The sequence below is a fragment of the Tursiops truncatus genome, chromosome 8 (genome assembly GCF_011762595.2).
Source record: "Tursiops truncatus isolate mTurTru1 chromosome 8, mTurTru1.mat.Y, whole genome shotgun sequence".
NCBI classification, from domain to species: domain Eukaryota; kingdom Metazoa; phylum Chordata; class Mammalia; order Artiodactyla; family Delphinidae; genus Tursiops; species Tursiops truncatus.
This window is the reverse complement of record NC_047041.1, coordinates 92,448,479-92,464,231: the sequence shown is the minus strand read 5'-3', so window position 1 is coordinate 92,464,231 and position 15,753 is coordinate 92,448,479. Positions and strand designations below refer to the sequence as shown.

The 15,753-nt window shown below is 41.5% G+C and overlaps 1 protein-coding gene across 4 annotated transcripts in view; it reads right to left on the bottom strand.

Annotated features, from left to right (window-relative positions):
• Nucleotides 1-15,753, bottom strand: part of ALKBH3 (alkB homolog 3, alpha-ketoglutarate dependent dioxygenase) — a 71,054-nt gene that overhangs the window by 40,189 nt on the left and 15,112 nt on the right. For 3 of the 4 annotated variants that reach the window (XM_019948016.3, XM_019948015.3, XM_004313101.4), the window contains exon 8: nucleotides 11,935-12,144. In XM_019948016.3, coding sequence (XP_019803575.1) covers nucleotides 11,935-12,144 — 210 coding nt within the window. Of the gene's footprint in view, nucleotides 1-10,718; nucleotides 10,862-11,934; nucleotides 12,145-15,753 lie in introns of all 4 variants that reach the window. The other variant, XR_002178995.3, reaches the window with a different exon arrangement.

Genomic DNA, 15,753 nt, shown 5'->3' with positions numbered 1-15,753 from the left:
TTCAAATGAGGTTAAAGACAACTAAGCGCTACTAGAGCCATCTTATGGAAAAAAACGAACGAACCTTTTGGCCAAGCCAATACGAACATCAGTGCTTGAAAATCATCATTGGCATAGTTTTTTTTCCTACTATAAAAGTAACATAAGTTCACTAGAGTAACTGACACACTTGTAATTACCTGTTCAATGTCTGCCTTCTTGATCTCTGATAATAAACTCCATGAGGGGAGGGCTATGCTGTCTTTCCCTTTTGAAATACACTCAATGCCTAACACACATATCAATAAATATGTCCTGAATGACTGAGGAAAAGCACCAAGAAAATATAGAAATCACCTTTAATCCCGTCATCCAGAATTCATACAACACATACACAGGGAATATTCTACACATACAATCGTGCACTCATTTTTAACATTGTATTGTGAGCATTTTCTACATCTTAGATGTACTGTATTTTAAAAATATGGCTGTATAATATTCCTTTGTATGAACACATCCTTCCTCCTTTAAACTCACAAATTATTTTTTGACCACCTACATATGTTAGGCACTACGCTAGTGCTAAGGACATAGCAGTTAGGTACACATGGTTGGAAACAGAGATTTTAATATACCGGTAACACTCTAAAAAAAAAAAAAAGAAAGGAAAGAAAAACCTACTGCAAGTAGATCTTGGACTAAACATCTCTGAATATATTTCTAGGATATATTCTTTAAAGTGGAATAACTGGATCTAAGGGTATGAACTTGAAGGCACTTTGATTTATACATCAAACTGCTTTAAGAAGGCTGTGGCAATTTATAATTCCAGCAAGAAAATGTGACAGCACCTGCCTTCTGAGCGCATCACCGGTACTGGAACATTATCAACTGGCAAAAAAAATTAGGGAAAAATGGCAATTCATTCTTCAAACCTAGAGTTCTTTAATTACTAACCAAGTCCACCGTTTTTTCACATGGCTATTTGCTGTTTGCATTGCTTCTACTGTAAACTCTGTTCGTGTCTTTTGTCCGTCGTTCTATGGGGTGTTAATGTTTTTCTTATTGATCTGTAACCATGTACAGTAAGATATTTTCCCTTTGTTATACTTTCTATAAATATTTTTCTCATTTGCTATTTGCGTTTTAACTGCATTTATGATATTTAACACAGAATAGCTCAAAAATTTTTACAGTCAACTCTACTGATCTTTCTTTGGCTCTCCTTCATGGTTTTTTCCCGTCTTCAAGAAACTTAAATATACAACTGCAATTCCTTTCAGTTAAAAAAAAAGTATACTTTTTAGATTTAACTCTTTGATCCACCGAGAGTTGGCTCCCCACTTTCCTGCCCCAAGTGTCTTTTCATAACAATTTCCAGGTACTTAAACCAAGGCATCCTGCTAGGCTTTCTGGACATGATCAACCATGGTGTACGCTGCTAAAGTACCAGGCATGTTAGGGACCATTTGCACCCAGTACTGCTAATTCTCACCACAAGCCTGTAAGGGACATGATACTCTCCTTTGTATTATAAGCAAAGGAAGCTGGAGGCAAAAGGCTAAGGCAAAAGGCTGGCTAGAGGCATGTAGGCAAGTATTTGAACTTAGATCTGCCTGGCTCTAAAGCCTGTATTTTCTCCACCGTGCTGTGCTCTCCAAAGTTCTCTCTCTTTCTTCTGACATCCTGTAACTATTTCCTATCTGAATTATATGGCACCCCGACTACACTGTAAGGGTCACAAACATCAGCAAGCAGCATGAACAAGGGGCATGGGCCAGGCACAACCCAGTGGGGAGCGGGGACCAGGAGAAGTGGAGAGCACAGGGCCGCACACAGGTGGGAGCCGCTCTGCAGCTCCCTCACCGTTCCCCTGGAGTTGCCCGACCTTCTGGGTTTTCCAGGGAAACTGATAACGGGATTTTTATATGAAATCTCCTGAGTTATAAATTTTGGCAACTAACTCAGTTTCTTTAAAAACCCTGGGAAGTATATAAACAAAACAAGTCTGAGGACCAGTTTCCGCTTAAGAGCTACCCAACTGAGCCGCTGGTGGACCCCTCACATGACTCCTTCTTTTATGCCCATGTCTTATCATCGTATGTAAGCTCCCAAGCAAGGCCACACGTTATCTGCCAGGCTTCTTTGATGCCCCTTTGCCATTCCACATGGTAGTGCCTGAAACAAAGCTCAGGACAGATATGCTGCTTCAAGTATCATATTCTTAATCTCAGTGATCCCAACGCAATCAGAAAAGGCCATGGACGCAAAATATGCTTCCAAATTAATGATCTTAGTCAACAGTGAGACATTTGGTTTTCCAAGTCATCTCTGATCTCCTAGGTGAGCTACTTACTAGAAATTTTTCCATCTTCTTACTAAGAAGATGCTTATAAAAACAAAACACGAGCAGAAAGGTCAAACAAAACAAAGTAGAAGCCCTCTACCTGTTTCTCATTTCCCAAACTCACAAGAAGCACCCGACATACACTAACTATTATTAGTTTCTTCATTGGAGGCATCAGGAAAGGCTTCGAGGCTACAGTGGTCCCTTGAAGCCTGGAGAAGACTTAAGTTAATGAGAAGGTGGAGAGCATGCCTAAGGAGCAAAGAGATAGTTCAGCAGAATAGTGCAATCACACAGGGAACAGTGAGACACCAAAGTCGGTGGGGCATAGATTATGTAAAGATTTGACAGTCTGGCTGAGGAGTTTACATTTACGATTTGTTCCAGTAGGAGCAAATAAAGACTTTTGAGTTGGAAAACAAAGTGATGAAAGCAGTGAGCTCAATCCTGGCTCTCTGTGCCTCTTTCTCTCTTCTTTTGCCCTGAATTGATAATGGTGCAATTCCATAGCTTTACATATCATCTAGATTATTAGTTTCAATTCAGTTCAACAAATAGTTGTCTGTGCAATGTGGAGCAAGCGACAGAACACGGTGCCTCAGCCACCTCACCTGTACCATGGGGATAACAGCACTATCAACCTGACAAGATTACTGGAGGCTGCATGTAAAGCACTTAGAACAAAGCCAGGCACAGAGTCGGTACTATACACTTGTTATTGCTCACCATCCCTTTACTGTTGTTATTGCTGTTGTTATCCTGACAATTTCCAAATGACACCTCTAGCACAGACCTGTCACGTGAAGCCCAGACTTCATAGACAATGTCCTACTTTACATTTGGAAGTCTCAAGTATCTCGAACATACCATGTAGAAGAAGGAACTCTGGATTCCCTCTACAGACCCTCCCTAAATAAGAGCAAAATAAAAAGCAAAACCCCCTGCTCCTTCTCCCTCTGAGTAAACAGCACCTCCATCCACCAACTGCTCAAGCCAGAAACCTGGTTCACCCTCCAGAACATACCTCAAATTCATTCACTTTGTTCTTCCCCACTGCCACCACCTGAGTCCAAATCAGCAGTCTCCCACTAAAAATACGGAAACAGGGCTTCCCAAATAAGATCTGCTAAAGGCGCAGTGGTTGAGGGTCCGCCTGCCGATGCAGGGGACGCGGGTTCGTGCCCCGGTCCGGGAGGATCCCGCGTGCCGTGGAGCGGCTGGGCCGTGAGCCGTGGCCGCTGGGCCTGTGCGTCCGGGGCCTGTGCTCTGCGGCGGGAGGGGCCGCAGCAGTGAGAGGCCCACGTACCGCAAAAACACAAAGAACAAAATAAAAATATAAAAATACAGAAACAACCTTTTTATTTTATTTTATTTTTAAATAAAATACACACACACACACACACACACACACACACACACACACTGCTAAAGGCTGGGACGTAATGATAAACAAGACAGAAGTCAACCTTGCCTATACAGCATTTACAATCTACTGCTAGCTCATACTTTCCTAAAAAGTAATGTAGACAAAGATAACAGAATCGAAGACAACCTTGAATATCCATATTTAAGGGGTGTAAAGGGAAAAAAACCTCAAAGGAGTCAGAGAAGTAGCAATGAGAAAAGTGTGAGAATAGCTAAGATAATACAATATTTCAGAAGCCAATTAAGAGAAAGAAAAGGCAGCTAACAGATGGCTAAGTTTCAGGCAGAGAGGTGCTGGACACTGGTGACCAACGTTACAAAGAAGAGGAGAATGATGATTGAGAAAAGGCCAGAGTATTCGCTCTTTAGGACAGTGGTATAGTATATTAGCACTGTGGTGGGATGGAGCTAGAGAGCAGGTGTTCCAAAAGTAAGTTAAGTTGTAGGAAAGGGAAACTGCAGATAGAGACAACTTATCCCAGAATCCGTGCTTCAAAATCAAGAAAAAACCAAGATGTTAGAGTGCCTGCAGAATCAAGCAAAGGGTTTTCTCAAGATGGTAAGAGATAGAATAGGAATTTCCCTAGCTCTCCAGCCCAAGAATCAGATACATGGTAGAGCTGCTTGACAAGGATGGTCAAGGCTTTTTTGCAGACTGAAATGATATTTGAAAACTAAATGCCAGCATGTGCTACAGCCACTTAGCCTGCTGGAGCCAAGTGTCCCTTTACTTACCCTACCTCCCAACTTATGGCCATGCCAAAATGTTCCCCTCTCCTCTTTTTTAATCATTTCTTTCCAGCTTGTTTTCCCAATCAAATTGTGGTGTTGCTCTGCCCTTGAGAACCTGGCTGGCTTCTAGACAGCTTCATCGATCATCAAAGCTTGCAGCTATATTTGGACAGAAAAGTTGTTCCTACAGCACTGATGTAAGAACACAGCTGGACTTTTTGTTCATAGTGGTAATGTATCTTTTAAATCTGACATAAACAAAACATATTAGTTACGGAAATTATGGAGACAGAATAAAGCTAGGACCTCACAAAGTCATCTCTACAGTTAGTCTGCTGACTCAAACCACGCTTGCAAAGATGGCATCCTCGATATCAATCTGGAAAACATTACTTTAGAAAAAGAAGCAGCTGTTTCTGAAATAAGATCTGCTAAAGGAAGAGGCTAACTGGAAAAGCAAAGATTTGAAATGACCGAGGTTATCTGTTCAAAACAGCTTTGAACTCGCTTGCCACACACAAATCTTTGGGTTTTTATCAAACTCTTTTCCTGACTTTTGACATGGATTTGGCATGGAAGGTTCTAGCGAGGTGAGTGAGAATACTAAGTACGAGGGACTGGCACGTGCAATCAATCATCCTATACCGGGCGAACCCAGTGATTGTAAAAGGCAAATGCAGTTTACAGTGAAACACCTGCTGACAGTGTTTGTTGTTCAGATTTGTTGTTGATATAGTATCAGTGGTGGGGTGTGGGTCAGAAGTTACTGAATTTAAGCAAAAACAAGCTTGGCTTTACACTGACTGTTACGGTCATTCTAGCCACACTGAATGTGCCTTAATGTAATGAAGATGCCATTCTTGGTGATATAATGTTTCCAAGCAATGCAACTTACAGGAACTGCTATTTTGAAAGAGCTTCCACTCAACACTGTAGCACCAGAAATAAACACTCTCCTTCCTCAAAGAGCGTACAGAACAAATTCCACGAAGCCTGACATTCAGCTGACCCCAGTCACCAGCAAAAGTGCAGGGTTCTCCAGTCATCCATTAAATCAGAACATTCATTCCCAAACCATTCCGGGACATAACCTGATCAGACATAATCTCCCACACCCACCCCTGCGCCCTTCCACTGTGTCCGCTGGAATTCTCATTCAATGATGAGCAAACACCCCCCTAGATCCGCAACCTCATGTGCTCTGAAGGTTCCCTCTACTTCCTTGTCCTAATCAAGAACTAGGTCTCTCCAGAAGATTTCAAATTCCCTGAAACTCTCTCTCCTGTGGAAGCTGATCACGTCTCTCATATCTACAGAGTCAGGGGATACTCCTTATTAACACTTTCAGACCATTATTCCCATGCCTCTCTTAAAAATACCTGCTCCTCTGAGCTCCTGTCGTTAAAGCTGTCCACCTCCCTTCTTCTCTGCCTTGGTCCCAGGAAGTATAACAACCTCCTAATTGGTCTCCTGGCTTCCACTCTTCCTCCTATCTAGCCCGAGCTCCACGCAGTAGCAACTGACCTTGTAAAATTTCAATCGGAACATGTCACTCTTCTGCTTAAAACATTTCAATAGCTTCTTGATGTACTTAAAATAAAATCCGCTCCTTCCTGAGGCTCAGGAGTCTCAGCGTGATCTGGCCCTGCCCCACTCCTCCTATCTCATCACTTGCTACTCTGCTCGCTTGCTCACTCTGCTCCACTGTGGGGCCTTCTCCTCCTTCCTCAAACTCACTAAGCTCTTTTCTGCCTCAGCTAAGCAGTCATCCACCATGAAAATGTGGCTTATGAAAGATGGAAAAATTACCAGAAGGCTTAGGAACAGTTTTTTAGAGCATGGCAAAGTGGAGGGAAAAAAACTCTACCATTGAGACAACGTTTAGAAAAAAGTTTGCAAGCAGAACCCATACCTAATTGGGGCACACAGAAACCTGACGAATCACTTTGGAAAAGGTTGTTCTCCCAAGACGAAAAGTACTATCAGTGGCAATACGAAACTGGGAGGCTCTCTGCAAAAATTAATTATTCCCAGTGGCAGTCAGGACATGGATTCTAGCCTGAGACAAGGCCCCAAGGAAGCAAATGATGATTCCAACTCCCAAAAGGTCTTGTGTCGGTAGAGAATTCAGGTCCTACCAGGACTATTTATCTTTATCTGCTTAAACATGCACAAATTAATTTCCCACTCACTCACTTATGCTCTCCAAACCACTGCATGACCCTACAGATAGGAGCTCAAAAACTCAGCCACCATTCCTGACCCACAGGCCACTTTACCCTCTCAGAGTCTCCTTTGTACTCCCTCAGTGAATGCCATTCACAGTCCAAGGCAAACTTGGAGGTTGGCTTTTTCTTTTTCGATTTCCACATATGAAAAGTCACCGTAGCATCCACCATTTATAACAGCTTAAAAATTCACTGATTACTGCAACGACTTTCATAGTGCCTTTCACGGGAAAACTTCTCTGTTACTCCCATAAAGTAGCTACCAATTATCATCCCCATTTACAAAAAAGGAGTAAGTATAAATGAGGCGGATAAGTGCTTTTTACAAACGTCAGTAAATAGGAAACAAAACCTGATTTTCTAAATTTCATTAAGGAATGTATTAAAAAGATGATGGTTATCAACAATTTCTTTCAAGTAGGTCTTGTAATTTCTCAGAACAGATGCTGTAATCAGAAGATGGACTAATGAGAAGTGTGGATGCCCGGAAGAGCCGCAGCGGGGGTTCTGGCTGAGCACCACTCCATGAAATACTACACAGTCCAGTTCATCCAATTTTCAAATGTAAGCTAGTCAGTTTATATTATTTTGGATTCCAATATCCTCACTTCTTCCACAGTCCTGGAAAAATATTGGTATTTATGATCAAACTGACCTTTTCATACTCCACTCTTCCCAGTAGTGTGTAAAAAACCAATTAGCAAGGGAGGTACTAGGAACCCAAACGCACTGGGAACTCTCAGAACCCCTACCGTTACAAGTAGTTTTACAACCATCTCTTTTGGTGATATGAACAGAGTTCACATCCTTCAGAAAGTGCTAGAGAGAGGAACGGTTAGAGAAACGTCCAACTGGCCTCAACTCAATCACCTCGAGATGGATAGAAGCCCCTCACGTTTTCAGGATTCAGCTGAAGGACAGAGCTTACGAACGGGTAATTTTCTAGAAAACAAGGCTTTTGGCATCCAAACCTTCAGTGCATCACAAACTTCCTATTATCTAATACCCACACCCCCCAACTCAGCCATCACTGTTTCTATGGTAACCGACAGAGAAATAGCAGCCTGCCAAATGGCTTTTGTAGTTCCTTTTCCAGCTTGTTTTTCAGTATAGAATTAAAACTATACTGGGAAAAGGACCAGACTACTCTTTACAACAGGGACACGATGCAGTTTGAAAAGTACAACTGGGTTTGGGACACGAGCGTAGAAAAGCTTTAACGAGCCCAGCTTGGGAGAATAAAAAAAAGTTCTTGGGGCTTCCCTGGTGGCACAGTGGTTAAGAACTCACCTGCCAATGCAGGGGACATGGGTTCGAGCCCTGGTCCGGGAAGAACCCACATGCCATGGAGCAACTAAGCCCGTGCGCCACAACTACTGAGCCTGCGCTCTAGAGCCCGTGAGCCACAACTACTGAGGCCCGCATGCCTACAGCCTGTGCTCCGCAACAAGAGAAGCCACCACAGTGAGAAGCCCGCGCACCGCAACGAGGAGTATCCCCCGCTCGCTGCAACTAGAGGAAGCCTCTGCGCAGCAACGAAGACCCAATGCAGCCAATAAATAAATAAATTTACAAAAAAAAAAAAGGTTCTTAGTTTCTAAAAAATGTCTACTGAGGTATATTTGGAAAGCTTTATTTTTGTCTTAAGACAGTGTATCCTGACATTGGCCTGAAGATGGATATGATGCTATTCATTCAGGTTGAACTGAATTAACAAAAGAAGGGATGGGGTGAATGCAAGAGCAAGTCTACTATGCCCCCAAGTACCTTATTATCATTAAAGGAAGTGGTAATTGACTCTAAAATCAAAATGAATGAGCAGGAGTTGACAAACTTGGACCAGAGGACAGTGAAACGAGGATCAGCATCTTGGAGTGGAGTGAATGTTAATCCTAGGGGTGACGCATGCATGAAGCTGCCTGAGCCATCTGCATGAACCAGAGGGGCACTGATGCTTAGGAAACAAAGATCTCCTTACCATCTCAGCACAGGGAGAAATTGTTAGGAATGCAGTGTGTGGAACTGGGGCAGCTTTCAGAAGATCAGCAGCTATAGAGAACTACTACTTAAGGTGCCAGACTGCAAAACAAACAGCTGCTGCAGGGGTGGAGGAGTTTGAATGTTAAAAAAAAAAAAAAAAAAAAAAGGCTAATTCTGTTTGAAAGTGGCCCCAAACAGATGCTTTTCTGTCTCAAAACTGCATACTTGAATGAGGTACAGGCAATCTCACGATTCCTCTATGTCAGCTTTAGGTGAGAAACTTTGACTCAAGTCAAGCAGGTATTACCTTCTTCTCCTCTGATAGTTTAAAACGAACTGGATTTTGAAAGAGATGCCCTCCCACAACCTCTAGCACACTCCAAATGTCTTGATGACAGACATGAAAATTACAATCTATAGCAGCATAGCGAGACAGGTTCCTAGGAGCTACAGAAAGTCAAGACTCCTACAAATTCCACACAGAAGACTAATTTATACTTTCTATTTTATGCTTTTACTTTGAGTTGTACAATATGAATCATGAGCCATGTTCTCAAAGCTATCACCACAGTTGAGAAAGAAAAGTAGACTGATTTGCAATAAACTTTTCCTTTCAATCCTTCAGAAAAGGGATCATTATCCTGTGATAAAGATGATGTACTCTAAGATACATTTCCAAGGATGTCAACTCAAAGAAAGGCTTCTGCACTTTAAGTTTAGCTAGATTTGTGGAGCCCATGATTTTTAAAATCTGTTAAAGAAACTTGAAGAAATCCTTCCAAAAGTTCAAACCTGGGTTTTGATTATCCAAGAATGGACTTTATGGGTTCTGGAGGAAAAAAGTAATTTTAAAACTATATTCATTAATGCATGATTATAATTTCCCCATCTTAAACAAAAGCCAGATTTGAAGGAATACACAACTGCATCAAATTCAATCATAGTTAAGACTATGCTGGAAGCCAAAACTTATTAGAGTCAGTAACCTGACATACTGACACATTTATATTTCTTCCCAAATCTGTTTCTTCAGTCAACTTTGTTTCAGACAAATTTTCTTACTTATCAGATCTGTATTTTCATCAAATCAGCTACCATAGTTACAGTGCAGATTCCCCTGCTACTAGTGGACAATTAAAGGGACTTAACCACATTTTCAGTGTTTCATGGCCTGTGCTTTCACTCATGTTCACCAAAATAGACTCTAAGAAGCCTTGAGAAGACAATGTTTCAGTAAGTATGGTCACAGAGATTTTGTTCCAAATGGTTGCCTTCAGAAACAATGCTAAGTGGTAGTTACATTTTCCATCCACACACGAACCTATAACATAACTGAATTATATTACCAAGAAATAGCTCTTGATCACCATGAATACGTTTTTATATGAGAAAATGAAGACCTTCAGCTGCCTAGAGGGGAAAAAGAATAGTGGTATTCTGGGCACCGGAACACTGTTAACGCTTAATAGTTGGAAACTGCTGGTACAGCAAAATTAATTATCCAGAAAGCATGCTTTGGGAATTTTTAAGCTTAAAATCTATAAACAGGCCAAAAATGTTTTTAAAAAGGGATGATGGTGGTGGTGGTGAATGTACGTGTACAGAGAAGCAGTAACTGAATACTTGGCAACAAAGAAAATAACAGCAAAGACTTGGAGACTCGGATTACACCAAAGATTATATTGGACACACTACAGCTTGTTTTCCAATCAGAAAGCTGGACGGATAACTCCGGGAGGGGGGCAGAGCACTAGCACGGGACAGATCAGGAGCTCCAGCAGGGGAAAGATGACTTCACCTTACTTATCCATTGCTATAGCCCCAGCTCCCAGGACCATGCCTGGCAAAACGTTTGCGTTCTGTATGCCTGGCTTGAGAAGAGGGTCTGAACTTTAAAATGAGACACGTGGTGTTTCTCCACTATTCATACAACAGGAGACTTACTAAGGGCAGGATGAATTCTTCACATGTGTGAACCTGGGATTTAACTGAGTGGAAGCCTACATACGAAAGCATAACCATACCTTGCTTCTCAGGTGGTACTCCCTGGTACATGAGAAGGCTGCCTGCCAGTGAAACCGTGAAGGTATTCAAAGTGCTCAGGGAGCAAGTTCCCTCAGTAAGTCACCGGCAACTGACAATCCCTCACTAACACAGACTAAAGTTTCTGTGCAAACAAAAGCAAAGAAAACCCAGTCAACAGAAAATATACCAATGAAGGGTGCTTAATGGCATAAATGCAAAACAACACAATATGCTTCAGAATTCCATGCTTGGAAACCCAGATACGTGTCAGAAAAACAGCCCAAAGAAGTATATCTGATGCAGAACAGACACAAGCACTGACTGCCTGATAATTATGTGGTCTGGATTAGGTCATACTCAAAACACAGCCTTGTAGGCCTTCCACACTGACTGGGTCTGGTTTAATGTTATAAACAAAATGACTGGGAACCTTGGTTAGAAAAAAACCACAAATCCTGGAAATAAGATAATTTGGTAGAGATTTGCTCTTTTCTTAGAGTTTCTACTATCCTTCTATCTACCTTAGTCCTAAAGTTCTATACTTTTTGATTTAAAAACACTAACAGCCCTCGTATCCCTCAAATGTCTTGTAATATAGGTAAGAGCTGGGCTGGACAACTGAAGTTATTCTACAGTTTAGCCACTGCTTGTCTGATAATCTGGCTTGAATTTCCTCTCTGAAAGAGTTACAGAGCCATCTGGATTTCAGGAACAGGCTAAGAAGGCAATGAGGATGCATGTGATGCTCTCTCACAAAAGAGAGGCAACACTGCCATGAAGAACACTTACTTAAAATTTCAGGGGTATCTTCCTTGAGACTCCCTTCCTTTGCCTCCTTGCCCCCACTAACTTGAACCTTGCCTTTATAAGCCCTCCTTCCTAGCATTTATCATAATTCCAATTACTTGAGTAATTAGTAGTATCTGTATACCCCCGTTTCCATGTGGACAGGGACCATGTCTGTCCTTTCCACCAATGCAAATAAGCCTCTAGCATGTGGCACGCGGCAGGCAGTTTCTGTTGCATAAGTAAATGAACGAATGGCTTCTCTGGAAGTCAAAAGTTAACTATGGGGTAAGCAATCAGTTGAAAATGTTTCATCAACAAAACACATACTCCAATCCCCTAAATCCGAAAATAGGAGCCTTTTAGAGCTCAGTTTTTTTCACAGAATATTAGATGGCAGGAGGAACATAAAATAAATAGACTACTCACTGGTGGGGGCTTCTTCCTCATCTCAAACATGCGTGTGGCACCAAAACTGAGTGAAGCAATGATGGGGCACCTCCCCAACGAAGGTTCGTCATCACTATGCCAGTCCACGCTGTCCTTCTCATTTCGGTAAAGATTGCAAAGCAAGGAGTTGAAGGTGTGGCCAGTGTTCTCTTCAATTTGGTTCTTCAGCATGAGCAGCACAGGATGCCACTGCAATCAACAGGCCAAGAAAAGGGGCAGAGACAGTTCACTAAGACACGAGGTGGCAGCCACGTGGAAAAATAGGAAGGGCAAAATCAGTCATGTTATAAACAGGGGCATGAAATAAGCAAACCAGCGGAAACGTAATAAACATAAGGCTAGAAGAGTAGTTTAATTCTCTCCTGTTATTTCTATTTTGAAGCAAGCTGACCTCTACACTTTTATTAAGGTACTAAATGTGGTATAGAATGTCATGAAGACCAGGCCTATCCACCCATCTCATCCTTTCCATGTTAAATATATGACACTCGCAGAGAAGCAACTGTCAATACACTCAGGGCAGTCACCTCAGTAAGTCACTGAGGTATCGTGTGGAGCAGTAAGCCTGGTTTGTCACCACAGCTGACGGGCCACCAAGAGTTAGCAGATGCAGACTGAGGCCTGAGGAGTGAAACAACTCTCCTGCTGGGTGGCCCTCTGTTCCATTCCTATTTTATCAGGAATGGCAGAACTGCTCTTTAAAAAAGGTATTTAATATTTCCAGAGTGGCAAACTTCCTAAAAACAGAACCTAGAGGGGAAAAACATTCTACAGAATGGAATCATAACATGGCTGTGCTCTACAGAAGATTTAAACAGAGACCACAGCCCTGCCTGCTGAGCACCGAGTTCACCCCTGTTTGTATGCGGAGCTCAGCATCTTGCCACACATACTTTAGGAAGCTATGACCTCTAAGCTTGGGTTGTAGTTGGGGGCTACAATGAGCACAGCTCTGGTTGTGGTTCTTGTTAGAACTCTATGTCCTGCCTCCAGGAAACCTCAAGTGCTTTACAGAGCTTCCTGGAGAACAGGAGTTCTCACACCACTAGCAAAGATTATTGAGGTGGGAATTCCCTGGAGGTCCAGTGGTTAGGACTCCGTGCTTTCACTGCTGAGGGCCCAGGTTCAATCCCGCAAGCCATGAGGCACGGCCAAAAAAATAATAATTACTGACGGCCCCAAAGAACTTCTGTATGTATGGGTTACAGCTACAACAGTTACCATATTAAAAATTAAGACTAAAAAAAATTTTAATTTTTGGTTAATTCATTTAAAAAATAACCTCATTACATGTTAACGTATTATTTTATGAAAATTAACTATTTTCCAATACAAAAAATTGGTGAGAAGAGTGGCACTGTTTTGCAAATCTCTTTAATGTCTGACTTAATAGTTGATTCTAATATCTGCTTCTGCATTTAATCTGTTACAATATGTTGTTTCTGTTGAAGCATACGAAGAAAACTGCCTTCACACAGGTATGTAGTTAGAAAAAGGAAGAATCTTTTATAGCCTTTTCAAATAATTGTAAATATTCTTTGACATTACACCAAAACTCAACTGAACTGATTTCTTAAAGGTTAGATGCAATGGGGAATCTGAAACTATATCAACAAACGTTTCATATTGTTACATCTAAGTCCACTGGTCTAGAGTGCACTTTGAATGGATGTTTTAATCTTGCATGATTCTGTAACATCAAGCATTGGTCATTTGGAAAATATTGGCTGAGTTATGCAGACCCTTTTAATACTGACATATTTCGTTATACCATAACAAAAAAAATCTCCAATATCAAAAAATCAAAAAACCACTGATCTCTTCAGAAAAAGCTAAGTAAAGGGAAGAGGTCAGGCTCAAGGTGGTGGATATGAGTTTTTCCAGAATTCCTAATATTTCCTTGAAACTTCAAGTTTTATCATTAGTGACAAATCTTGTCCATTATTTTCCTGGAAGTGACACTTCATTCATTTTTGAGAAAATGTGTGCTGAATACTCAAGTCTGAATAACTAGTTTGTGTGCCAGCTGCTCTTCCAAGTAAAATGGTCCATGACAAAAGTAGCTCATTCAGTTTACAGCTTAAACAATCACACAAGTGTTTTTCCTCGACAACCATCATACTTGGTTTGTAGGAATGCCTTATGCATAATTTCCATTTCATCAAACAATTAAAAAAGATCAAGACTTAATAAAACTAATAGTGCTTACTCCTTCATCAAGGGACATCCTTAAAGGAAATCAGCATTTTTTCTTGTTTTTGTTTTTACTGGAAGTGCAGGTAGTAAAGAAAACAATGATTACCAGTACAGTTTGGTAGCAGTGTCTTGATTCATGCTAAGGCACCGGCAATTTTATTCACCATTACTTTTGTATCACTAGTGCAAATTCAACACAGTGAAAAATGTCACCTAGTCTTAGCATTACCATAAAAATATATTTGACCTTGTGGATTCCCAGCAAGAATTTCGGGGACTTCCTCCAGGGATCTACAGACTCTACTTTAAGAACTACCACTTTAAAGAAGCCCTTCAAGGACTTCCCTGGTGGCACAGTGGTTAAGAATCCGCCTGCCAATGCAGGGGACATGGGTTCCATCCTTGGTCCGGGAGGATTCCACATGCTGTGGAGCAACTAAGCCCATGTGCCACAACTACCGAGCCTGCACTCTAGAGCCTGTGAGCCACAACTACTGAGCCTGCACTCTAGAGCCCGTGAGCCACAACTACTGAGCCTGCGTTCTACAGCCCGTGAGCCACAACTACTGAGCCTGCGCTCTAGAGCCCGTGAGCCACAACTACTGAGCCTGTGCTCTAGAGCCCGTGTGCCACAACTACTGAAGCCCGCATGCCTAGAGCCCATGCTCCGCAACAAGAGAAGCCACTGCAACGAGAAGCCCGCGCACCGCAACGAAGAGCAGCCCCCGCTCGCCGCAACTAGAGAAAGCCTGAACGCGGCAACGAAGACCCAATGCAGCCAAAAATATAAATAAATAAATTTTAAAAATAAATTTAAAAAATGAAAATAAGGAACCCCTTCAAAGTCCACGTTCTATGTTTGAAAGCAAAGACATGGATGTTCAGCAAAGGAAAGCATAATGTCCTTATAAGGTATATCCCGTGACTATTGTCAGGTAACACTTCCAGGGAGTATATGTGGAAATCACTCAGCTTCCCTGTCACATGGAAATCATGGTAAAAGCTGGCATTCCAGGTGGGAGGGAGGGAGACACAAGAGGGAAGAGATATGGGAACATGTGTATATGTATAACTGATTCACTTTGTTATAAAGCAGAAACTAACACACCATTGTAAAGCAATTATACTCCAATAAAGATGTAAAAAAAAAAAGCTGGCATTCCTTGTTATGGATATTAGCATTATATTCTAAGCAGAGGATTTTATTTATTTATTTTATTGAAGTAACACTGGTTTATAACATTATATAAGTTAATGTGTACAACATTATATGAGTTGGCCAAAAAGTTCGTCCGGGTTCTTCCAAAATTTCTGTTTCTATATACCATACTGCGTGCTCAACACCAAAAATTTAGTTTCCATCCATCTCCATACAGCTGATCTCCTTCATCCATTTTGCCCTCCATTCTGCCCCTTCCCCTCTGGTAACCACCACTCTGTTCTTTGTATCTACGTTTGGTTTGTTCATTTATTTTATTAGTTTTTTATATTCCACATATGAATGAAATCATACGGTATTTGTCCTTCTCCACCTGACTTATTTAACATAATACCCACAAGGTCCATCCATGGTCTCACAAATGGTAAGAGTTCATCGTTTTT